This window comes from Ictidomys tridecemlineatus, chromosome X (assembly GCF_052094955.1).
Source record: "Ictidomys tridecemlineatus isolate mIctTri1 chromosome X, mIctTri1.hap1, whole genome shotgun sequence".
Classification (NCBI taxonomy): domain Eukaryota; kingdom Metazoa; phylum Chordata; class Mammalia; order Rodentia; family Sciuridae; genus Ictidomys; species Ictidomys tridecemlineatus.
In genome coordinates, this window is record NC_135493.1 from 86,688,822 (window position 1) to 86,715,449 (window position 26,628).

At 39.6% G+C, this 26,628-nt stretch overlaps 2 protein-coding genes across 2 annotated transcripts in view; one reads left to right on the plus strand and one right to left on the minus strand.

Moving 5' to 3' along the window:
- Positions 1-8,539: 8,539 nt before the first annotated feature.
- Akap4 (A-kinase anchoring protein 4) lies at positions 8,540-18,570 on the minus strand. Its single transcript, XM_013364434.3, has 6 exons — positions 18,439-18,570; positions 16,278-16,373; positions 15,143-15,193; positions 14,352-14,453; positions 9,435-11,552; positions 8,540-8,896 (listed from the first exon to the last, which is right to left on the minus strand). The coding sequence occupies exons 2-6, from the start codon at positions 16,371-16,373 to the stop codon at positions 8,741-8,743; spliced, it is 2,523 nt and encodes an 840-aa protein (XP_013219888.1). The 5' UTR covers positions 18,439-18,570; the 3' UTR covers positions 8,540-8,740.
- A 6,059-nt stretch (positions 18,571-24,629) lies between these two features.
- Ccnb3 (cyclin B3) overlaps positions 24,630-26,628 on the plus strand; it is a 74,502-nt gene continuing 72,503 nt past the window's right edge. The window contains exon 1 of the mRNA XM_078034870.1: positions 24,630-24,712. The gene's annotated coding sequence lies outside the window, so the exon portion shown is untranslated. The remainder of the gene's footprint in view (positions 24,713-26,628) is intronic.

The following is a 26,628-nucleotide window of genomic DNA, read 5'->3' on the forward strand; positions in this document are numbered from 1 at the left end:
GGACACTCCAACATGTATCAGATAGGCAGAGAAAAGATTCCATGAAAAAAGACTGAGAATGAAGAAAGAAACAGAGAAGTGGTATGGAGGGTGTGTGTACTCAAGAGTACTTCAAGAGTGGACTCAAAGGGGGCTGGAGAGAGATAACAGGTTATTCTAGGTGCGCCTGGTTAGTGGTTGCATGAGAACAAAGTTGCTCTTTCAGTTCAGAAGTGGACCATTTGGTGCCAGAGACTTTCCTGGCAAGCTCCCCCCTCCCTCCAGCAGGGGAGTCTGTACTACAGTGCTGGCTGATGAAGATACCTGTCAGAGAAATTCCTTTTCTAAAAGCAAGGTCTCTGGGATCCAGATGCTATCAAACTCCCACCGGAGGGGAAGCTTTGCAGGTCAAGGTGTTTGCTTTTGCTTCCCCACTCCTGTCAAGTTCAGGGCCAATATTTAGAGATTCTGGGAGGTGTTGTGTGAAACCACTTCATGGTTAAAGAAAAGACACCCATTTATCATCTGATGTAGGCAAAAATACGGAGTCTGGGGTCTACTGTTCCTAGCAGTGGGAGGGAGAGAAAGTGCAGGTATGGGAAAGGATGGGGAAAACCTGCCACCCTCCCCTTCACCAGCTGTGGACATCACAGCTGGGATTTTCCAACCAGTTCTAAGAGGGACATTTTATTTACCTCCCCCAGTTGCCTCCCAAGAGGTGTATTGGCCCAGATGTAGAGAGATTCTTTCAACCTCCAGTGATCCTGGCCTTTTAAGGTTCAAAACTAAAGGGAAGAAGCAGGAAACAGGAAAAAGAAAGGAAGTAAAGAGGAGTTAGTCAGTGCACTACTCTCTCCAATCCATCCTTTTCCCAGCACACCAAGTAAACATCCCAGAACACAAATCTCACTCTGAAACTGTGGGGCTCAAACCCTTCAAGTGGTTTCTTCTTGACATTAGGAAGGAGTCCAGAGTTTTATTTATTTATTTAGGTACTAGGGAGTGAACCCAGAGGCGCTTTACCACTGAGCCACATTGCTAGCCCTTTTTATTTAGTTAGTTTTATTTTGAGACAGGTTACAGGTTGCTTCGGGCCTTGTTAAATTGCTGAGGCTGGCCTCAAACTTGCAATCCTCCTGTGTCAGCCTCCCGAGTCTCTGGGATTACAGGGGTGCGCTATCAGACACAGCTGAGATTTTAAAAAAATTATATAAAGGCCCTTTGCCCTCTGCTACCCAACTTTTTAAGCTTCATCACCATGATGCTTCCCCTTCACATACCCTATGTCTCCCCAGTTCCTAAACAAGTCAGACTTTAATGACCTCTGAACTTTCCATGCATGTATGGTCACCCACCAGCCACTCAATTCAAGTGTGAGTACAGACTCCAGAATCTTACTGCCTGGGATTAATCCTGAGTGTGAGTGAACTTCTGATCCTCTCTGCATTTCTTTCCTCAGTTGCAAAATGGTGCTACCAACAGGGGTGCTGTGAGCATCAAACCGAATATCTGTGAAAAGAGCCTAGAACAGGGCCTGGCACAAAGTCAGCCTACAGGGCGTGTTTGCCATTGCTCAATGACTTAGATTGGCTGACTGCCTGGTAGTGGGGGTCTTTATGTCCATTTATTACCAGCTATTTACAGTGTAGTGGAAAAGCAGGTGGGAATCAAGTGAGGCTGAAACCATGTGAGCCAGAGGAGCAAATAATGGTTTCCCTCCCCTCCATTCTTCCTCAACTTGATTCCCTGAAGATATTACCCAGAATTTAAATCATTACCAGTCCCCAAGGCTCAGGAAAGATAGGATAAAGAATTTCCATCCTAGGGCTGGCTGGCCTTTAAACTTCAGGCAGAGACAACTCTTCTACTAACTGTTAAAATATTGGAATAATTTCATACCGATAGCCAAATGCCCTGAGTACTATTAAGTGTCCTCTAACTTCTCCTTCGCCTCTACCTCACACATTCTGAGTCTTGGATACACTTAGTTATCAACCTGGTTGGATACCACCAGAGACTGTCTTTGTCCCCCCCCCCCAACCCCAGAAGACATGTGTGCCAGCCTTTTTCAGTTGCTCTTTCTCTTTGGTCCACTTCCCTCCACAATGAGCTGCCCTGAACCCTGTGAGAGACAATGTGTGCCCTTCGTCTGTGCTGTGAGTGTGCATTTTGAACATGATCTGTCTTTGCACCTGGGGATACTGCCTGCTCTAAATTCCAGGGGCTGTGTCTGCTTGCTTTTGAGGATGCCTGTTGCCTTGTGATAACTTTCTACCTTCTTCTGGGCCATGACCTATGCCTGCAATGGGCTTTGAAAACTCCTGCCTATCCCCCAGGCTGGATTCCTTGTAATTAACCATACACCTCACCCAGAGGTTCTTCTCACTTCCAGGACCTATCTTGATATATTGCATTATGAACAAGGCCTTGGCATTCTATGAAGCAGTAAAGAGAGAAAGCTTTGCAGCCTGATGGTCTGTTCTTTTGAAATCAATATTGCCACTTCCTGTGTGACTGTGGAAAAGTCACTCAGCCTTTCTGGGCTACATTACCTCATCTGCAAAATAGGATAATGCTAGAATTTATTTCATAGGCTTGTTGGGAGGATTACATAAATCATGATGAAAACCATCTGGAAGAATGCTTGGCCCATAGTAAAATATTTACAAATGTTAGATATTATTATTATCATTATTATTATTTTGTATTGAAGCTTTAGTGAGTACATTTAGGCATTATTTTCAAACATTTTCACTATAATTAACTTTTTTTTTTTGCTTAGGGGCTCACTAAATTGGTGAGGATGGCCTTGAGCTCATGATCCTCCTACCTCATCCTCCTGAGCTGATGGAATTACAGGTGTGTGCCATCATGCCTGGCCACTATAATTAATTCTTGATGTGCATGATATTTCCAGATAAGTAGATATGAAAGACATGGATTAACATCCCAATTTTTGAAGTGGGGAAACTAATAGTAGGGTATAGCAAATGAGGTTGTCATGGTTAGTGGCAAGTTTTCTGATTTCCTGTTCAATCTTATTTTTTCTCTGGGAAAATTGAGATAGGTAGATCACTCTCCATTCACTAAGCATTTATTGAACAACTACTATGTGCCAGATATTATGCTGGACACTGAGAGTACAGCAGTGGGCAAGACAAGACAGGCCCTTATGCTCCTGAAGTTACCATTGCAGTGAGAGGAGATGGTCAATAAGTAAATAAATTATAATAAATAGGCTATATCAGTGTGATAAAATAAAACAGGATGGTGTGATTAAAAGAAACTGTGGGGGATAACATAGTGAATGAAGGTTTTTTTAAGGAGGCAACTTTACTGACATGGGGGAGTTGACTAGAGACCTTATCCTGGATATGTAACTGAGATCTTGGAGGGAAGTTTTTATAAAGGGGAGGCACCCAGGCTCCTATTCTGTGTCACCAGAGACAATGGAAGGATCAAGAAGGAGGGCTGTAAGGTGAGGGTGGTTCAGAATCCAAAGAAAGATGATAAATTGGAGGCTTTCTGGAAAGAGGCAAGAGAATAAAGAAACTTGTGAACAGTGGAAGGGAATTTTCTTTTTCTCTATATTTATTGAGCTTATAGATTTTTTGGTACTGGGGATTGAACCCAGGGTCACACACATCCTAGGCACATTACTTACCACTGAGCTATACTCCCAGCCCTAAAAAAATATTTATAAACCAACTTTATTGAGATATAATTTAGATAGAATAAAATTCACTAATTTAAAGGGTACAAGTTGATGAGTTTTGAGAACTACATATACCTATTAGGCAACTCCCCTTGTGAAGATATATAGAATATTTCTTTTCTCTCTCTTTTTTTGGTACCAGGGATTGAATTCAGGGGTACTCAACCCCTGAGCCACATCCTCAGCCCTATTTTGTATTTTACTTAGACACGGGGTCTCACTGAGTTAGTTACTTAGCACCTCTATACTGCTGAGGCTGGCTTTGAACTTGTGATTCTCCTGCCTCAGCCTCCTGAGCCGCTGGGATTACAGGGCATGCACTACTGCACCCAGCAAGATATATAGACCATTTTTATCGCTCTAAAATGTTCCCTTATGACCTTTAAAGTCAATTCCATTCACAAGGTATTGTGTAGAATATCCCTCACTTTGTGCTTGTCTGATGGTTTCTCATGATTCAAATTGGGGTTATGGTTTTGGGCAGGAATGATGCATAGGTGATAAGCCATTCCCATCACATCATATCAGAAGATGCATGTCAATAGGTATTAATACTTGTGGTATTAACATTGTTTATCTAATTAAGATGTGCCTAAAGGGTGTCTCCATTATCAAGTTATTTTTTCCCCTTGCAAGTAATAAATATCTTGGGGTATATCCTTTGAGATTATCAAATAAGACCTATGTGTTGAATTAGAAATTGTTGTTTTATTTTAGTTTTACCATTCAGGAGCATTGTCTATTTTTCTACTTATCAGTTTTCCTTAATTTTTCACATACCCGTTTTACAGTTTTGTTCAATAAACATAGATCTGGATTAGTAGGAAGACAGTGTGATAGAATGGTAAGATCTGAGTATTGATATGAGACACATCCGGATTTAGAGCCAAACTTTACTGCTTACTGTAGGTTGTATGGCCTTGTGAAAGGCCTTTAAACTTCTAAATTCTCACCTACAAAGAAGCACCTAATAAGGTGAGGCATATTGGTGCAGGCCTGTAATCCCAGCTACTTGAGATCACAAGTTCAAAGCCAACCTGGGCAATTTAGCGAGACCCTCAACAAATTAGACCCTGTCTAAAATAAAAGGGCTGGGAATGTAGCTCAATGGAAGAGCATCCCTGGATTCAATCCCTAGTATACAAGACAAACAAACATAAAACAACTCATAAGATTGTTGAAAGGACTAAATTACCTGATAGTATCTGGCACTACCCTTTCAATGGTGGTTCTAGGATATAGGAATTCAATAGGTTCTTTTACATTTATTTTCTTTTCTGACACTGCAGAGATTGTTGTCAAGGGGAACTGCTGAAAATTTACATGTCTGAGTCACTGGGGTGAAAGCAGCTGGGATTGTTTAAGTTGATAGCAAATTCTTGTAGTTTTCCAGTATCTTCTATCTTGTCCCTTTGCAAAACTCATTTATTTCCTCTGTTATTTGGGAATTCAATTTTCATGAATATACAAATATATCATTTACAAAAGTGACATTTCTTTCTGGTACTGGGGATTGAACCCATAGATGCTCTAAAACTGCACTACCTTTCAAGGCCTTTTTTATTTTCTGAGACAGTGTCTCACTAAGTTGCCCAGGCTGGCCTCCAATTTACAATCCTCCTACGTCAGCTTCCTGATTTGCAGGGATTATGGGAATGTGCCTTACATTTTTATTTCTACCTCTCCTATATTTTCGCTTACTTTTCTTCTTTTGTTATTAGAACAACTTTAAGATAGAATTTTAACAAGGGCAATTTTGTGTGGAATTTACGTAAGAAGAGCTTTTGTTAGGAAAGATGTCCTCTTATGTTTAACAAGAGAGAAAACACTGAAACACTCCCCTGATATTTTAAGACTTAGGTAAAACTTTGCTTTCACTGTTTGGTTTTTCCTTGGCTTCAAATTTTATTTTCTGGGCTGGGGTTGTGGCTCAGTGGTAGAGCACTTGCTTAGCACATGTGAGGCATTGGGTTCAATCCTCAGCACCACATAAAAATAAAATGAATAAAGTAAAGGTATTGTATCCATGTGAAACTAAAAATATTTTTAAAATATTTTCCTGAATCCTAAACTTATTATTCATTCCCTTCCTAAGTTCTTTCTTATTTCTTTTTTTGGGTACCAGGGCACTCAAACACTGAGCCACATCCCCAGCCCTATTTTGTATTTTATGTAGAAACAGGGTCTCACTAAGTTGCATAATACCTTGCTGTTGCTGAGGCTGGCTTTGAACTTGTGATCTGCCTTGGCCTCCAGAGCTGCTGGGATTATAGGCATGCACCACTATGCCGAGCCCTTCCTAAATTCTTTATGCATGGACAGCAGTTTCTTTTTTGTAATGATATAGGCAGGCTTTCAGGGTAACATATTCTCTAAAATACTGCCTTGGCGGCCTCCCATTAAGTGTTAATCTTATAAAATAAGTCTTACCAATGTTTCCTTTTGCCTCATGCTCCATATTATGGTCTGGTATGGCACTTTTATTGTATTAAATTTTTTTTTCCTGTGGTGCTGGGGATGGAACCCAGGGCCTCACACATGCTAGCCAAGCACCCTACCACTGAACCATACCCCTAGCCTTAAAACTTAATTTTGTTCATTGTGGGGTTTTTGGCATTTATTTCAAATTTTTAAAATATTGTGTTGAAATATTTATTTTTATTGCTGAGGGTTTGGGCCCCTGAGGCCAAAAGTATCTCCCTTTCCTCACCCCACTCTAGTTCTGGCTCTACGATGACCTCCCAGACAAGTTCTTCACACAATTTCCTTCTGAAATGGAGGCCTGATGTCAGAGAGCCTGAAACTGTCAAGAGACATCAAACCAATTATTTTGTCTGCCAGGAGAGAATCATGTTTCTCCTTTCTCCTCCTGTATTCCCTTTCCTACTATATGCAGGGGTCTCAATTCACCATTAAGTCCTTGTCTATTTCCAACTGCTGGCATTGAGCATGGCCACATTGCCATTGGGGTGCCTGGGATTGCTTCTCATTTACAGAGGTCAAAGGTCAGGGTCTCACTCTCCAGGAATACACCCCAAGGACTATTGAGCTCCTCCAGACCCTTGTCAGGGACCCTGTAGCCCAAAGCATTCCTTTCTCTGCTGGAATCTGTCAGTTAGCTCTGGCAAAAATCAAGTTTCCTCACCCTAAACTTACCTCATCCAAGTTTTCCAAAGAAATTATGGAAAAGAGCCTTGTTCTTCTAATCCTCAGATGTCAGAACTGAAGGGTCCTTAGAAACCAGCTTGCTCCAACCCCCCTCATTTAACAGAACATATAACTTCCTTTGCTCTATTTGCACATTCTAAGGAATCCCCAAGGCCATTTCATAACAGAAATCAGGAGCAAGGTAAGAGCCAAGTTAATCAAGGAAGTAAACTACTATGGGACCCAGCTGTGCTTGGGAAGGACTGAGTCATTAGAAATGCAGTCCTGGCCTCTGGATTTGTTTATTAAGGATTTTCTTCAAGGGCAAAGAAAAGGATCTGTGTTGGCTCAACTCCAAAGCTTTGCACTGGGGTAGGGTGGTATTGAAAAGGGTTTGATTAGTTTTCAGCTGGACTGGAGAGTTTGAAAGGTTCTGTTTTAAATGGACCTGCCTTTTTTTTCCTGACTGGCCCAGGCATTGTGAAGTTGTCAAACTTTACCTGTGTGCCTCTTCTCCAAAAAGGAACTCTCTGGATCCCCTGCTCTGATGATCTTTCAGTTCTGAAAATCAAGAGAGCACTCCCAATTGCGTTAGGACAGGCTTTGAAAGGCACAGCTTCCTTCACATTTCTATATTTGTAACAAAATCTACTCTGCCCAGAACACCATCTCATTGATTCCTGCAGGGGAACACCCAAAGAGTGAGAGAGTAAATTTTTAGCTGCATTTTACAGATGAGGATACAGGCCCCAAATGGTAGGATGGCCTAAGGCCTTGCAGCTAGTAAGAGGCAAATCTTTGATGGTTCAATTCAGAGGGACACCACATTCTGTGCTTTTTCTACTAAACCACAGCACCTCAAGGTGCCAAGATATGCTATGACAGCAATTGACAGGCTAACAGAGGGCCACAGGATTGAAATCACTGTCTTGGTCTGATCTGCCATGAACCCTAGCATCACAAATGACTCCTGGGAAGCATAGAGCACATCTAGGAACAGAGTGCTAATCCCAAAGGGGCTTTGGGACATCAAAATTCACCCAGAATTTTCCATCCTATAGCTTTATGTTTTTAGAAAATTCATCTTTCATACTAGTAGAAGGAAATCTCATTTATTGAAGGGAATTTCTTATCCTTACTCATACATGGGCTCCTATTATTGTTCTGGGTAGTACTTAGTGCCAGGTACATTAAACACTGGGGTGTGTCTTTGTGGCAAGGTAGGACAATGTTTATGGATAACAGTTTCTTTGCCTTGTTTTTCATCTAAGCTAGCCCATCTGTACATTTTTTTTTTGTCTTTTTTCCTTTTTGACACTGTGGATGGAACCCAGGACCTTTGTACGTGAGGCAAGTGCTTTACCACTGAGCTACATTCCAACCCCCATCTGTACACTCTTAAGAAAACTCTGCCTTTTGAGATTGCAAAGGGGATTATCACATTAGGTGCAATTTTGGGAGAAATAGTGAGGCCACTATGGCAAAATTCTAAGTAGACTGTGAATTGAGAGGATTTAGACAAACCAGATTACTTAGGGACCTGATCAGGGTTATATCCTTTTGTCATAAGTGCACAGAAAATATCCCAGAATGAAATTTGGACATAAGCCCAATGCTGTATCACCACTCCTGGAAATTAAACCCATTTCCTTCTCTTGCCTTAGATATATTTGATCACGAGAATGATGACAGTTTTTTTGACTTTTTTTAATTCATGTTCTTGCCCAGCGAGGGCACCCTGTATTTGTACAGTGTAACTGCTCAGATGTGTTGGGAATTACAGTCGTGTATGGTGCAGTTTACTAGCCAGATGGTGGGGTGGCTTCAGCTGGGTTGTAATGCTACTGGGGCAGGGTGGGGGTTGGAGTAAGATGGAGAGGAGTCCGAGGAGTTGTTAGCCTACAGGTTAGCGAGAAGCCAGTCTAGCAGTTGCTTTCTAGCCATGTTACCCACGGCTTCATCCAGTTGTCGTTCCTTGGCAAACTTCATGACCTCCTGAAGAAGATCACCTACGCTGTACCCCTTTTCTGCTGCCTTGGCAGAAACTTCAGGAAGCTGTGGAGAGAGCAGGGATAGCTTGAGTCATCTGATGTTTTATGGAGGAATGACCTCTGCTGGATAAAATGAATTCACATCCAGTCCCCACATGATTCTACAATGAAACTTGATTCTAGGATGGAAATGTGCAACAGATACATAATGGGAGACTGATGACATGCCTTTCTTTTTCCTTTGAGCCTCCTCTAATGGCATAGATCAAAATGCTAAATGTGCTTTCTTTTTGTGCTTCAAAACCAACATCAAAATCAACTGTGTTCACTAAATTAGTCTGTGCTGATTGCTAGGTTAAGGTTTGGGGTTGCCTTCCTAAAAAAGTATGAGATGGGGATGGGGTAAAGGAAAGATTGCTTGACTGGAGTGAAAATAAATTGTCTAAGAGTTTCATTTCTCTGGAATCCATCTAATGTGGAAAATCAACTGTAGTGTGAGGGGGAAGAAGGAGAGAAAGAGTGAGAGGGTTATGTGTATATGTCTGAATGTAGTCCTCCCTACTTCTTCCCACTTTCTTCTTGTGTTTTGATGCATGGCTTACCTTCTCCAGTTGTCCATCATCGTCTCCCATGAAATAAAGCATGGGCACGTTAAACTGGGAAGCTGCAATCCACTGCAAGACAGCCTGGAGCTGCTTCTGCAAGTTACTTGTAGAACATTGGTTGTTAACGATGACTTCAGGCCCAGGAGAATCTTGACAGGTCTGTGACATTGCAGCTTCGTAACCACATCTGGAGCCAAAGTTGGGATTGCTTGCCAATGCCGCTTGTTCTTCTAGCTCGGCAAGAGCTGCCCCGTTGTTGCTATACTTGGCCATGATCAGGCACAGCTTCATCACAGATTCAACCAGTTGATCTATGAACTGGCGGTTCATTTGCTTCATCCCACACATAAAGTCCAGTTCTGGATTGTCCTGGCACGGGTCTTCTCTCTCACCTTTCTTGGACATGGAAGGCGTTTTGCTTCTGGGTTCAGAACGCTTGTTCTCACCATCACATAGGTCATCACAGCTGAAGGAGCCCTCATTGAGCAGTTTCTGAATCAACGACAGGACGATGTTCGACATGTCAAGCTTCTGGGAGTCCAGTTGTTGATTTTCCTTCACACAAGACGGTCCAGGAGCTCCACGAGATTCAAGATGTTTCATTGAGAGTGTTTTTGCACTTTGACTTCCTCCAGACTTTTCATATTGGGCACTCTGAGCCATATAATTCAGAGAAGATCCAGGGCATTCCTCTTCTAATGTATCTTTGCCCTTCGCTTGCTGGGTTAGATGGTATTGGATCAGCATAAGGGCAGATACAATCAGGTCCTTGGCCAGTGAGTCGGTGGAAGGGCTAATTCTTTCCCTTTTTTCATCTTTGGCAGGACACAGTTTGGTAGTCATCTTGCCCTGGTTTCCTTGCTTCTGGTTCCACATGGTCAGACTCTCCTTGAGGATATGTTCACTGACTTTCTCTGCGCTGGTCAATGGCTTGCAAGGGTCTGTTTTTATTTTGCCTTTGTCCTTTCCTTTCATCTCAGCTTTCATTGCTGAGAATTCCAGGCTCTGATTCTTGCACTTGGGATCATGTGATCCAGCTTTCAAAGATGCATATGACAGACTCTGAGACTTTGTTTCTCTCCTTTCTCCAAGAAGGGCGCTGACCAGACGCTTCAGCATGGCCTCCATTATATCAGCGGCATTTTGTTTTCCGTGGTTGAACAAGTTCCTCTTGACAGCGGAGACAAAATCCGAGTCGGTCATCAGGACTCCAGTGATATTATGCAGGTTTTTCATGCAGGAATCAATCAGATCAGACACGATCTCTCTGGTATGCTTTAATAACACCCTCTTCAGGACCACACAGGCTGGAATTGGCTTCCCACAGCTGTGCACTTTCAAAGTTTTCATAACAGAAACCATCATGTCAGATGCCACCTGATTTGCATAAACCATAAGTCCCTTGCTGATGGATTCTGCAAATTCTTTACTATCTCTTGGGCACATCTGCTTTTCTCCACTCTTGTTTTTATTGCATAACTCACTGTACAGAAAGGTTTTGCGGCCATCCTTGCCCTCTTCCCCAGGACCACGCATTTCTGCTGAGGTCAATTCTACAGCTTCATGGGCCATTTCAGAAGCAATCTTGCTTACAGCACTACGGGGACTGTTTTTCCCCTTGTCTCCAGAGGGTGGATACATTAAATGGTGAAGACATTTGCTTCCACCTTCCAATTTTTCCTTGATTTCTTTACGGGCCATCTGGATTACCAGGGAAGAGAGTCGGTTGACATAGAAGGAAAGGTCATCCATGGAACACTCTCCATCAGGAGAAATAACAGCCCTCTGAGTGCTAGGGGACTTGCCTGGAGGAGTTGAAGGACTTTGATTATTGTTGGTGTTCTTGGCTGCTGCCATTTCTAGACATAGGCTTTGGGGTCGGTTGGCCATGTAATCCATGTTCACGTGATCAGCGTAGACACTGTAACAGTTCTCAGAAGGTATTTTGTGATATTCGCCATCTATGTCTCCTACTTTATGTTTACAGCTAGAGGCTGAGGGGCTTAGTGCATGTTGAAAACCCAAGGCATACTTCTGGAGATCATTGAGGAGCCAATTGAGGACACTTATAGGATCAGAGGGGGCTTGTTTGAAAAGGCATACAGATCCCTCCGTCTAAAAAAAGAACAATACCTATCCATAAGCACTTGGGTAGGCTACTTTCTTGCCTTATTTTATTTAGAAGCTATGTTTTCTAAAGTGCATTTCATTTTGTGGAATTTGCATAGAATATAGCATCCAGTTATAACCATTAATACACACTCATTCAAACACAAATGGCAGCAACCAAAGCTCAGAGGAGATATATTTGTATGTTTAACTATATACAAGTGTGTTGAATGTGTTTGTCAGTTTCCTGAGTTTATGTGTTTGACTCAATATGTCAAAAATGCGTCAATGTAGCTGGGCTTGGTGGCACAGGCCTGCAATCCCAGCCACTCAGGAGGCTGAGGTAGGAGGATCGCAAGTTTGGGACCAGTGTCAACAATTTAGCAAGGCCCTAAGGTATTTAGTGAGACCTTGTCTCAAAATAAAAAAAGGTTTGAGATGTGGCTCAGTGGTTTGGTGCTCCTGAGTTCAATCCCTGATACAAAAAAATAAAGTGTTAATGTAGCTGGCACAAGAGGCTGAGGCAAGAGGACATTCACAAGTTCAAGTTGAGCCTCAGCAAATTAGTGAGACCGTGTCTCAACATAAAAAAAAAAAAAAATTAAAAAAGGACTAGAGATGTAGCTCAGTGGTAAAGTATCTCTGGATTCAATCCCCGGCACCCTCCTTCCCTGCCAAAGGAGTTAATATATCTATTGTGTGTGTGTGTGTATGCAGGTCAATAGAGAAATTCAGGTGTGTGAACGTCTAATAGATTTGAGATTGTGTCAGACTACTGTTAGTGTGTGAAAATGTGTACAATGTGTTCACATCATTGTTCACTGTTTCTGTCTACTTTATAGGCCACCATGTGTGTATTAGTACATTTGTACGTGTCTGTGAATGTCAAAATATGTGTATGTTAGTTTATCTCTAAATATAGTATCAATTTGAGTAGTCCACTTGTTTATAATATAAATTCACTACTATGTATCATGCAGTTATAAATGTATTGATGTGAAGCCTAAATTCACATATTAATGTATATATGTGCATCAATAAGTAATATTAATATAATGAATGTGTCAAAATAGAAATATATGTAAATAGGTGATTATATAACAACTGTGTATATGAATTGGGTATCAGTTCATGTTATATCTATGTGCTATTGTCAGATTTGGACAATGTTGTGTGTCAGTGTTGATCATATTTTGGCATTGGATTATGTATGTGAATTAACATTAGTATGTCATTGCATTTCTGTCAGTGTGCATATCAATGCATAAAGGTGTGTTACTGAATATGTGTCACTTAGTATAAGTTTGTAGGTTTGTATGTCAGCATGATTGTGTAGGAATATATAGATATTTGCATCAATGTGAATATATTTGTATCTATACCAATACTTGAATTTTTATGGTCACTATGTTTCAATCAGACTTGGATGTGTATGTGTGTGAGTGTAAATGTGAATATGGATGTTAATGTGTATTCCATGTGGCCATGTCACTGCATCTGACTCTGTACACAGTTGTATATGTGTTTAAATCTTTGTTTATGAATAAGTCAGTATATTTAATTGTGTTATATCAATGCATATGTGGGTTTGTAAATGTCAAATGAAGCCACACATGTATGTCATTGCTTGGATTAATTAAACTTAAATATATAAAAATGTATATATTGGTGTATGTTTTGCTTTATATACATTCATATGAGAGTATCTCTGCTGGGCGACTGACTGTTCCTATTTGGATATGCATATACATATTATGTACACATCTTTAGTTACTGCTGCCCCCCCCCTTTGCCTTTCCTTTGCTTCATCTTTCACTGAATTCCTAGAAATGTGAGGTCATAATAATGGCAGCTTTTTGAAAAGGAGCTTAAGTTATAATCAAGGCAGTCTATAACTGTGTGAAGGAAATATGGGCTGTTCACCAAGTATAATTTATTCCTTTCTTAAGACTTGAGAATGGAGTTGGACACCCCCTATCCCCGAGAAAACCCTGTTAGAATGTTAACTTGTTTTTCTTCCTTGGGGGCCACTCCCCTCAAAACAAATTAGTCTGGGACCAGAAATGTTTTCATTTTAACAAATGAGCCTAGAGACACAGAACAGGAAACATTTGACTCCTCAGCACTAAAGCCAAATATCGTATTCCAATACTAACCACTCTAGACTTGTAGGAATGCAGGGGTGACATGTGTGCTCCAAATTCCCTCTCTCAATTAGGAGGTCCAACAGACACAATTTGAAATCCTTACCAAAAAACAACGAACAAACCAAACCCCAAAATGGATTTTGTGTGTAACATTGGCATGCAGTTCTAATTGCTTCTAACTTGAAGCTACCCTCCAGAGCATAGGTAATCTTTTAGCCAATAGGGTGGACACCAGGCCCTCAGATTCTTAGTTGTTATAAATTCTCTGTCTCATATCCATTTTTCTTCCTTGTTGAATGCTAAGCAAGGTGGGACACACAAAAGTCCATTGCAAATAAATCATCATGGAACATGACAAGATATTATTTATAAACCCATATTTTTGCTCAGATAAGAATGGAAAGATTATGTTTGGAGTAGGTACCTACAAATCAGGAGACAGTATTCTGAGCCTCTATGATTGATGAAGGCTGTTAAGTATCTAGGTATTGAACTTATCATAGCCCTGAACTTGTCCTGTGTTCTCTGGAATGTCATAGTATTCAAATTGATGAGTATATTGGACAGTAGTTTGCTTACCATCTCTAAACCAGAGTCCTCAGACTCAATATTGGGCTATAGGAATTAAGAATGGTGGAATCTCAGAGCCTAACTCTACCTTAGACTGGTCTTGTTTTTCAGTGTCCTTGATCACGATAATCTCCTTTTCTTCCAGACTCTCCAGGTTTAAGTCACCTTCTGAGCTGCAACCAGCAGCACCCTATGGAATTAAAGGGTGAAATTCTTAATGAACAGTTACCTTTTTGGAGGGGACACTGGGGATTGAACCCAGAGGTGCTTAACCACTGAGCCACACCCCCAGCCCCTTTATATATTTTATTTAGAGACAGGGTCTCACTGAGTTTCTTAGAGCCTCACTAAGTTGCTGAGGCTGGCTTTGAACTTGTGATCCTCCTGCCTCAGCCTCCCGAGCCACTGGGATTACAAGGGTGCCCCACCGAGCCTGGCAACAGTTGCCTTTTGAGACCTCTTTAAGCTGTTCCTTTAGGTTACCATTTAAATCATGTCATATCCCTTTATCCTTTTTTTTTGTAATAGGTTTATAATGCTAGCTAGTCTTTGAAGAATGAGACCAAGTTCCTTCCACAAATTACTTATTCTCTCTGTGAAGATTCTCACAGGCCATTAGTTTCAAGAGCCATATTAGTCACCACCATTATTGACAGGTTTTGTTTTTTAAAAAAAAACTTAAGTGGCTTCTAAAATGAGTTATCAAGAGTGACAATAAATTCTAAACTGGGGAGCCTAGGTTCGTGAGAATGATAGCATTTCATTTGGGTCGCCTCCACCTTTCCACTCTCTGCCACAATCTCTTTCCTCTTACTTCACTGATAACTCTTCTTAGTATTTTCTCAACCTCTCCAACTCTGAGCAGAAGAAAATACTCACCTTGGAATCTTTATCTTCCACATTCAGGGTGGACACATCCACAAAGCATATCTGCATCAAATTAGGAGGATGGATTTAGATAAACTCTGGTGAAAATGCCATAATTACTCTTTCTTGGAGATGATAATGACACTTACCTTCAAATTCTTGTGAGGAATAACTGAGATCTTGTGTATAAAACTTAGCAGAATATGGCACAAAGTAAGTACTCAATAAACATTAATACTGTGGCTATTACTATGTAAACAGAATCTTAACACTATATTTCCTTAACTCTCATACTTCCTAAATGAGAATACGAACCTACCACAAGCCCAAAGGACAATATCTTCATATATTAATTGAGAAAACTGAGAAGTGTCTTGCCCAACTGACATAAACTCAATGACAGAGAACTCCATTTCCCTGGCTGCTTACGTAGGGCACTTTCTACCATACCAGTATTTCTCAAAATGTGATATTTTTACTACTGATGATATCAAAGATTTTAGGTAGTACATGGACAAACATTTCTGTGGCTGAATACGTACATTGTACTTGAACCTCAAATCTGTGATACTATGGTTAACATTGCTTAAGGTACTGGTCATTTTAAAAGTGTAAATCAATTTTTAGAACATCACAAAGAACATATATTAAGTAGATAGTATGAGTGATATTTGACATAATAAATAATGTGAAATACTATGCAAATCAGTTAAATTTGGGAAACAGAGTCAAAGTATTTGAAGTGTTTTCCCCTCCTGAGAGGCTTCTAGTGTAATTCATTGGAAACTAGGCAACATTATGACTTAAGAGGTCTTAGGTAATAGAGGCTGGTTACTAGGCAACTACTACTCTTCCCTATTCCCCAGGCCCCTCCTTGGCCTCCCTCCTTAGCTCCCTTACTTTACTCTTAATTCTTTTCCTCCAGATTCATCCTTGTTTATATAATATATATATATATATATATATATATATATATATATATAAAGACCTTATATATATAAAGACCCCTGAAAGACCTTACTGAGCTTGGATTCATAGAGAAGTCACAGCATCAGCTTCCATGAGTTTACCTTGGGTTCCAGTGAATCTGGAATACCCATACACCAATTGTTTTCTGCTCCTTGGTGGGAATGGTTTTGTATCTTACCACTTTTCGGTCCTGATCTTTACGTCCTGTTGGGCTGTAGAGATCTACCTTGCAGACACCCCTGCGGCTGTGTAACCAGTCAATATCATCAGACATCTGGAAGGGAAAATAAAAGAAATAATGAGATGCTTAGTTTTTAGAAACAGGGTCTGCTCAATAAGAATCTCTGGAAAGGGTTCTGAAACATATCTCCTTTTCAAAAAGGTTTAGGCTAGGAATTGGGGGGTGGGGAGAGAGTGAGCAGTGGGGAAGAATCAAGTGTCATTTCTTTTTAGAAAGAAAAAAATAATCTCTATTAGCTTCTTTGAACTGCCCACCCCACCTCCCAACCCAGATTGGAGAAAATGGCAGAAGACAGTGGTGGATCTGTTGCTATGGAAGATCAATTAAGAACTCAGTAGATTTGGTATTGGGGGCTTGAATGATTTCTTTTTAAAAGTTTAAGACAAAGCTTCCTTCAGAATTTAGAGTTCCTTTTCCTGCTAGCTCTTAAAATAGTTTTACATCCTCTTCTTCTCTCCTTCCCTCTCCCCTCCTCCCTCCTTTCCCCCATCGCTTTTCTCCTCCCCCCTCATCTCTTTTCTCTCCCTCCTTCCCTCTCACCCCTCCCCCTCTTTCTCTCCCTCCCTCCTCCCCTCTTTTCCTTCTTCTCCCTCATTTTCCCTCTATCCCAAGTATTTTCATAACAGCTCTTCTCTAATGGCTATCTTTTCACGTGATAATACTATATTTCTACCTCTTACCATCATGGCCAAACTCCCAAGATCTTCTTGAATTTTCCCTTGGAGATTCACCATGAAACCTTGAAAAAGTTATACAAAAAGTTTTCCCACACCCTTGGAAGAGGAAGTTTCTCTTATTCAAAAGCTAGTGAACACTAGCCTAGAAAAAGAGAGAAGAAAGCACAGAGGTTCCTCATTTGATTTGAATACAGTTTTAGATCAAATTCTTAAAAAATAAATAAATAAAATTTATGAACTCGTTGTTACCTTGATATATAAGACTTCTTGGACCTTTGGCCGAAAATGTGCCACCCCGAAGGGAGATGTGCCCCTTTAGATGGAACTGGGCAGTGCCAAGTTCTTGGGCACCTGCACCTGGCTGCCACCCCCGGTCAGCTGTTGGACCAGACTGAGGGGCCAGGCTTTTCCCTGCTGGTTTTGACCCTGGGGTATGACATCAGTGTTTATTAGGTCACAATGCCTGATGCTATAGCAACCTAAGTAAAGGCAAGGTACACTGGCAAACTCAGTAACCTTTCACATTAAATAACATCTGGTTGCCTATTGTTGGACAAAATGTTTTTCATTATTTCTGGAAAGGTCCACGTGTTTCTCTCACATTTTCTCCAGTTCACAGACCCTCAAAGTCACCTGTATCTTTCCTTTTCTTATTAGACCTCCAGAATAAACTTACCACATTAGTTACTAATTTGGTGGAGGACTGCAGTTTTTAACATACAGAATCATCAGCAGTCATTTTTAAAAAATATTTTTTTAGTTGTAGTTGGACACAATATCTTTATTTTATTTATTTATTTTTATGTGGTGCTGAGGATGGAACCCAGCATCTTGTGTGTGCTAGGTAAGGGCTCAATTGCTGAGCCCCAGCCCCAGCCCATCACCAGTCTTTAAAAGAATTTTTTTTTCACATTTTAGCTTACTTCTCTTTGAGTTTTTTACTAGAGTGTCACGAGTTATGTGGCAAAAGATCTTTTTGGATTTATGTTTAAATAGAAATATTTGATATATAAGACTTCTTGGAACTTTGGTTGAAAATATGCCACCCTGAAGGGAGATGCGCCCCCAAACACTTATTCTGAGTATCCCAAATAAAATTTGTGAAAACAAAGCTGGGAGCTATATTAGTAGCTTTTGTGGTTTCACCTCTCCCTTTAAGATTCCCTCTTAGCTAATCAAAAGAAGTCAGAAGAGCTGGGTGTGGAGACGCATGCTTTGATCCCAGCAATTTGGGAGGGTGAGGCAGGAGGATTGAAGTTTTAGGCCAGCCTCACCAATTTAATTGAGACCCTGTCTCAGAATAAAAATAGAAATGATTTGAGATGCAGCTCAGTGGTAAACCACCCCTAGGTTCAATCCCCCATACCAAAAAAAATTTAATTAAAAAAATAAAAAAAAAATAAGTTAGAATATGCCCCTACCTTTGTAGTATGAGAGTAGGCTATTGCGTGGGATCTTTAGATGGTATTTTCTTGTTGTTTTAGATGTTGTGATGACTCTTCCACTCTGCTTCAAGATGTTACGTCTTTCCTCAACCCTCCATACTCTCCTAAAGCCTTAACTGCCAGCTGGTACTAGAACTTCAACTTGATGACATGGCAGTTTCTATAGAGAACAGTGACAACATAAAGTCTCAGCATTACACTCAGGATTCTAGGCTCTCTACATGGTCTAGCAAGTTCTGCCCTTCACCATGAGCCCACAGTATCAACCTTTCACAAACTCCTCAAACCATAAAATATTTTAAGACCCACTTATTGTTTTTAATCATTATTTACAGTATTTTTTAAGAAAATTATTCAATATACCTTGAGGTGTTTTCTGATTAGCCCATTTGAAAATATAAGCCCGCATAAAATGGCTTTCATCCATACCCAACTCACATCTTGTCTTTCCTTGCCCTTTCTCTAGATGTTTCCACTTTCACCTTGTACATGTGAATAAATACATCTGAATTAAAAATCAGATGAGCTGACCAAATAGTAGAGATTTATTTTCTTGGTCCTACCTCCATTTCTTCTTTTCCCTGTTACTCCTGAGATTTAATTTTTTCACCCTGCTGTACAATTTCAATCTTTTTTTTTTATGAGACCAAAGAGAAATATAGTCAGATATTTCTTTTTTATTTAATTAATTAATTTATGTGTTTGTTTATTTATTTTTGTTTAAAATATTCAGGCTATCACAGTAGAGGAGACTTCAGATAAATTGAGTTCAACACATTGAAACAAAAGGCAGAGTGTACTAAAAGGAAAGTACCGAGGAGCTTTTGGGGTGGGGGTGAGGTTGGTCAGTGTAATAGGGCATATGTGTATTTTTACCTGGTACTAATCAGTTAGGTTCCTACTTTTTCTAGGGTCTGGCAGATATGAGCCCTATCTTTCTTGATTGATTACATTTCAAAGGGATTGCTCCCAGGTCGGAGAGAGACACTCCTGGGTTAGGGAAGGTAACATTTCAAAAAAACAAAGAAAGGATTTATAATTTCAAATTTCTGAAGTACATGTTCTAGGGAAAGAGAGTCAGGGCCTGCAGTAGTTTTTGGCTGGAAAAGACAGTAAATTATTTGGTCTTTCTCAGGCAGGCATTTTAATGGGGCTAGGTTCTTCATTTTAGGGACATGGCCTTGAGCTTATAGAAACTATGCCAGTGTTTGATCAAGTCTCTTAAGTGAGTGTTTGCTGGGAGTCGGTGGGGAGGCGTAGTGGTGATATTGTTTGTGCTAGCAGTTGTAGTTCTTATAGGCCAATGTTGAGGCCTAGCTGAGAATAGTGCTCAAAGGAGCCTGACTAAAGTTTGGTCAAGAATAGAGTCTTTGTCAATGGTGATAAGCCAAAATCTAAAGTCCAGGACTGTCTTTCCTATGCCAACCTTTTTTCAAGGGAGAATTTTTCTTTAAAAAATTATTTAAATTTATTTTTAATTTATACAAAAGTATAAAAATTATATGTCATTGTATTTATACATTAGGTAAAGCTTAAATCAGGTTAAACTGAATTTTTTCCTCAAACATTTATCATTTATTTATGGGAAAATCATTGAAATGCCTTTTCTCTGTTTTTTTGAAGTACACAGCATAATTGTTATCCATAGTCATCCTCCTGTGCAATGGCACATACAAACTTCTGGCCCAAACCTAATTGGACTTTTATGAGATCAACTTTTTAGACCCGACATGAGTGAGATTATGTGGTACTTGTCTTTCTGTGCCTGGCTTAATTCACTTTAATATAATGATCTCCAGTTCTATCCATGTCACAAATGACAGAGTTTTGTCTTTTTATGGCTGAATAATATTCTATGGGTTTTTATGTACATTTTCTTTTATTCATCAGTCAATGGATGCTTAGGTTTGATACTTTTCTTAGCTATTGTGAATAGTTCTGCAATAACCTTGGGAGTGCAGATGTACCATTCTTTTGGTAACAGGGATTGCCTAACCACTAAGCAACATCTCCAGCCCCCTTTTTTTAATATTTATTTTTTAATTGTAGTTGGACACAATACCTTTATTTTATTTATTTTTATGTGGTGCTGAGGATTGAACCCAGGGCCTTGCACATGCTAGGTGAGCACTCTACCACTGAGCCATAGCCCAAGCCCCAGCCTTTTAAAAAATATTTTATTTAGAGACAGGATCTTGCTAAGTTGCAGAGGCTGGCTTTCAACTTGTGATCCTCCTGCCTCAGCCACCTGAACTACTGAGATTACAGGCATGCACCACCCCACTGGGTTTACAGGTATCTCTGACATACCTATTTCATTTCCTTTGGCTATATACCCATTAGTGAGTGTGCTGGATCAGATGGCAGTTCTATTTTTAATTTTTGGAGAAATCTACATTTTTTTCAACAACCACTGTACTAATTTACATTCCCACCAGCAGTGTGAAAAGGACTCCCTTTTCTCCACATCCTCAGGAGCACTTGTTAATCTTTTGTCATTTTGATAATATCATTCTTACTAGAATGAGGTACTATCTCATGGTGGATTTGATTTGCATTTCCCTGATGATTACTGATGTTAAATATTTTTTCATATATCTCTTGTCCATTTGTCTTATTTTGAAAAATATTTATTTTAACAAATAGAGCTGGGAAACTTGGATATACACATACAGAAGAACAAGACCCTTGTCTCTTTCTAGTTACAAAATTAACTCAAAGCCGGGCACGATGGCTTACGTTTGTAATCCCAGCAGATTGGGAGGCTGAGACAGGAGGATTGCTAGTTCAAAGCCAGGCTCAGCAAAAGTACAGCAGTAAGCAATTCAGTGAGACCCTGTCTCTAAATAAAATACAACAACAACAAAAAATAGGGCTGGGGATGTGGCTTAGTGGTCAAGTGCTCCCGAGTTCAATCCTCAGTATAAAAAAAAAAAAAGAAAGAAAGCTAAAATCTTAAACTTAAGACCTGAAACCATGAAACTGCTGGAAGAAAACATGGGGCAAATACTTTAGGATATTGGAACTGGAAAAAAAGACCATGAAAGCATCAAAACAAAACACAAACAAACAAACAAAACAAAACAAAAAAAAAAAAACAAAAAAAAACCAAAAAACAAACAGGACTACATCAAACTTAAATGCTTTTGTACAGCAAAGGGAACAATCAACAGAATGGGAAAATATTTGTAAACTCTACATCTGACAGGGAGTTAATATCCACATATATAAGGGACTCTGAAGGGGGACCTTTTATATGTATGTATTTAGTTGTAGATGGACACAATACCTTTATTTTATTTATTTTTACTTGGTGCTGAGGGTCAAACCCAGTACCTTATACCTGTGAGGCAAGCACTCTGCCACTGAGCCACAATCCCTCCCTAAAGGGGGATGTTTTGATGATTAAAGACCAAGTTGGAACCCCTATGTCTGGCTTTTCTCTGTGGAATAAGAAGCAAAGGAAGAAAATGTTTATGTATTCTCCAATCACATAATACATATCCCTATGAAATTAAGAAAAAAAGAAGACAACTCTGTCTCCCAGTCCAGAAGGGTACAACCATGATCCGTGCCTGGAAAATGTCTTTCCAAATCCCCAAATGACAAAGGGTGAACTATGGATGATTAGAGTGCTGTCCCATGGCACCCCAATCCTGTCATCCTGGAGGCTAATCAGGAGCAGACAAGAGCAACATTTGGATGGAAAACCAATAATGAAAGTGTAAGGAAAAATAGAGTTTAGACAGATGTGGCTCAATCACAGGTCACAGCATATATACTGTCCCTTCTTTCTCTTAAGCCACTGAGGCTCTCAAACTGGCCTATACAGAATATGGGGGACTGAAAGGGGAGAAAGGATGTTCAAAGAGTCCAAATAAGGAATATGCTGTGTTAGTCAATAAATGTGTGAAAAGTCTGTACCTAGGTTAGCCTCTAAGAGCCCAATATTATGTTCAACACAGTACCCTTCGTCATTTTTTTTTCCTAACCAGCATCATTCAATTTCTAACTTTTTTATCCTACCTAAACATCTTCTCTTCCCCACAAACTTGTGCATAATAGTACAAATAGACACTTTAAATATGCTTTCAGTTTGCATTTAGTTTGAAAAAGCTATTGAGATAATAAAAATGGAACCTGTGTCTATAATGTAATTATTCTGAATAATGGCAAAAGGAAATGAAATAAAGTGAACTCTCAGCCTTCATGAAATCACTGTCTGCCTGTTAGTCCTGCTGAATGTCTTCCAGCCTCAGATTTAGCCTACCTAATTTAGTTTATGTGATGACACTGTGACTATCTGGAACATAGGCAGTGATGCCAATGATTATCAGACATCCTTCATTGTGGACCAATACAATTGGGAATGCCATTTCTTTTTCTCCTGAATTGCTTTCATGAGATTGTATAATGTCATTCAGAGAAGCTTCACATAACCATACTCAAGTGAAAAATTAGATGGCTTTTTGAACATCACAGCCACGGTGCTGCACAATTACTTCTGTCAAGTATTGATGTCTGTATTGTGTATATCTGTCTTTCCCTATGAGTGACTGAAAGAGTGGAGGGAGAAAATAAAGGACTTTAAAAAGCTATAAACATATATATATATATATAATTTCAAGGGGCAGCTGTTAAAGGTAAATGGATTGTTAGGTATGTTGGGAGTTCCTTTCTGGGCAGGAGCTTAATTAGGTAACTAAGGTCTGTTCTATTGCTTTGTTGTAGAAAATGACTTACAGTTATTTTTGGAGAGGCAGGCTTGGCTTGGCCATGGCCATTTCTGGTCAGGCTCCTCCCTCTTATATAATTGTGAAATCTCCCTCCTCTGATTTCCTAGAACATTTGCTTATTGTCAGGATAATTCATCTGACATTTACTAGATCTGGCCTTGTAGAGTTAATTAACTTTTCCTATTCCTGGATCACCTACGTTGCAAGCCTGTAGGGCAGGTTTTCTGTCTCTTTCTATTTTATCTGCCACAATACTGGGCACGCAGCTGGGCTCAAGAAACAAATAATGGTTTTGAAAATTCAGGCAGGAATCATGATTCAGAATTCATGGACACATGGGATCTGTAATAATGACAAAAGAAAACTTGGTTATCTGAGTGGGCAGGCTTCTTCCCAGAGCAATAAATGTCACACTTTAGAGTTCATCAGAATCACCTAGAGAGCTTGCTAAATCAAGATATTTGGGCCCTATCCCAGAATTTCTAATTCTGTAGGTCTGAAGTGAGGCCCAGCTATTTGCAAGGCACTGTATTTCACATTCCTTCTTTAATTTCTCATACAATCTTATGAAATGGGTACTATTTTGTTGTTGTTGCTGCTGTTGAGGTACCAGCAATTAAACTTCGGGGCACTCAACCACTGAGCCACATCCCCAGCCCTGTTTTGTATTTTATTTAGAGACAAGGTCTCACTGAGTTTCTCAGCACCTCCCTGTTGCTGAGGCTGGCTTTGAATTTAGATCCTCTGGCTTCAGCCTCCTGAGCCGCTGGGATTACAGGCGTGCACCACCGAGCCCTGGGAAAGGGGTACTATTTTAATTCTTATTTTTGACACGTAATAATTGTACATATTTATGGGGTGGTATGATGTTTCAATGCAAGTGTACATCGTGCAACAATCAAATCAGGGTAATCAGCACATCCAACTCCTCCAACATCAATCATTTCTTTGTGGCGGGAATATTACAAAATCCTGTTTTCAAAAGAAAACAAAAAACTCTCTTCTAGCTCTTTTAATATGTACAAAATCATTGCTAACTATAGTCACTCTATTGTGCAACATAAAACCAGAATTCATTCTTCCTATCTATGGTAGTAGTATTATTTTAATCTCGATTTTATAAATGGGTAGATGGATCGCAGAAGCCTAGCCCAGGTGTCTAGGTAGGTGAGGCACTGGACACTTCCATTGTCTTGGAGGCGTAGGGGGGGATTGCGTGTGTGAGCGCTGGGATCAATACACCTCTTCTTTCTTCCATTATATAGAGATCCAAAGGAGAAATTCCTTGAGAAAAAGAAAAATATAAAGGCTACCTACTCTGATCTTCTGACCCCATCTGGTGGTTCTTAAGTCCCACGAAACCAAGCACTGATTCATTGTCTCCCCCTACTGGTGAGAATGATGTGGTGAGCCCAATCGCCTGTGGGATCAGTTTGTCTGAGGTGGTTTTCTCTGGTGGCAGTTGTCCGGAAGAGGTTCTGAGAAGGTGGCTCTGAGGCGGTTAAACTGAGGCGGTTAGTCCCCTCTCCCTCCGCCTCTCATCTTTGTTTTATTTAGTTTTGTTTTACTTTTCATTTGTCCTGTTTTCATTTAGGATTTGTGGAGAACTCTTTTCCGATTCTTAGCTTTTATTCTAATCCCATCTGGGGCTTGGTAAAGGGACAACTTGATTTGCGAGCCATTACAAAAGCCTTTTTTTCTTTATATATTTATAAGTATATAAGCATATTTTGTGTCAGGATTGGAGCTGTGGGGAGAAAACTGGCTCAGGGAACTAGCAGGCTAATGGGAACTTTTTTTTTTCCCCCTGTCAAACCAACAAACTTTTCCGGAACATCTGACAAAATAACCTTTTAAAAGTACTTAAATATAGTATGAATTGGTTATAAAGCCTTTATTTTTTGCCTTTAGATCGTATTTTTATCAATGAATGAATGTTTTAAACTTTTTGGAAACCTAAAAAGGGATCTGGAAGTGAAGCCTTTCAGGTTCTCCAATGGCACTTGTGAGTGTTCTCCCTAAAGATTCCCCTGATTTTAGGGACATTAAGTAGGGTGAAGATGAGCTTCATCGTGGACTTTGACTTGTAGTCGCACTGTGGGGACTTAGATCTCCTGTACTTGCTCTTAAATCAAAATGGTGAATCAGGGTAGTTATTTTGTGTATTCACTAGGGGTCGCGGCTGTCAGAAAACCTCAGTCTCCTCACAGTACAAGATCGCTCCCTTAAAAAGGCGGTTTTGAGAAGCGGTTCCTCAAATTAAAAGGAAAATTGGTGATTGCCCCTTGATAGAATCACTCCCAGTCCTAAAAATTGCACTGTGTGTGTGTGTGTGTGTGTGTGTGTGTGTGTGATTTATTGATAGGTTTCTTGAGTATTTCTGTCATAAAGATGTTTATACTTTCCAGGAAGGCAGCGACTATTGAACTCTGTATAGGACTCAGTAGTGGCTCTTGTACTTAATCATCGAGTTAATTACTCTTAGTGGTATTAAGATGATTACAACAGCTGGGCGAGGTGACGCTCGCCTGTAATCCCAGCGCCTTGGGAGGCTGAGGCAGGGGGATTGCGAGTTCAAATTCAGCCTCAGCAATTTAGGGAGGCACTTAGCAACTTAGCGAGACCCTGTCTCTAATGATACACACACATACACACACATATCCATTCCATATATATATATATATAGATATGTATACATATATACATATATAGATATATATATACATATATATACATATATATGTATATACATATATACATATATATATACATATATATACATATATAGATATCATATTTTAGATATCATATATAATATAGATATATATCTATATATAAATATAGATATATCTATATATACATTTATAGATAGACATCATATATATTATATATAGATATATAGATAAATATCATATATATTATATATCATATAAATATGATATATAATATATAACATTAATATATTTTATATTATATATAAATGATCTGGGGATGTTGCTCAGTGGTTAAGCACCCCTAGGTTCAATTCCCAGTACCAGAGAGAGAGAGAGAGAGAGAGAGAGAGAGATGATTATAATACTAGTGATGGTGTTGACATTAGTAGTGGGCTTAACAATTTATGTCCTAAAATGCTTAGCAGTTTTATATTCCCCTTGTGAATTTATAATTCACTTATCACATTCTGCCTTGGGTTGTAATTCTTTCATTATGAGTATTTCCAAATACAGAACTATTTGTGGAAAATGACTGTGTTTTATTTATTTAAATTTACCCTGTGAAAGATAGAACAAGGTTCATATAAATAAGTGCTTGAGGATATTTACATAATAGAAAATTACTGGTGATAGTGGTTGTTGAAGAATTGTTATGCCCTGAACCAGATAGAAGTATTTGGACAAAGCTAAAAGCATTTGAATCACCCTAATACAAA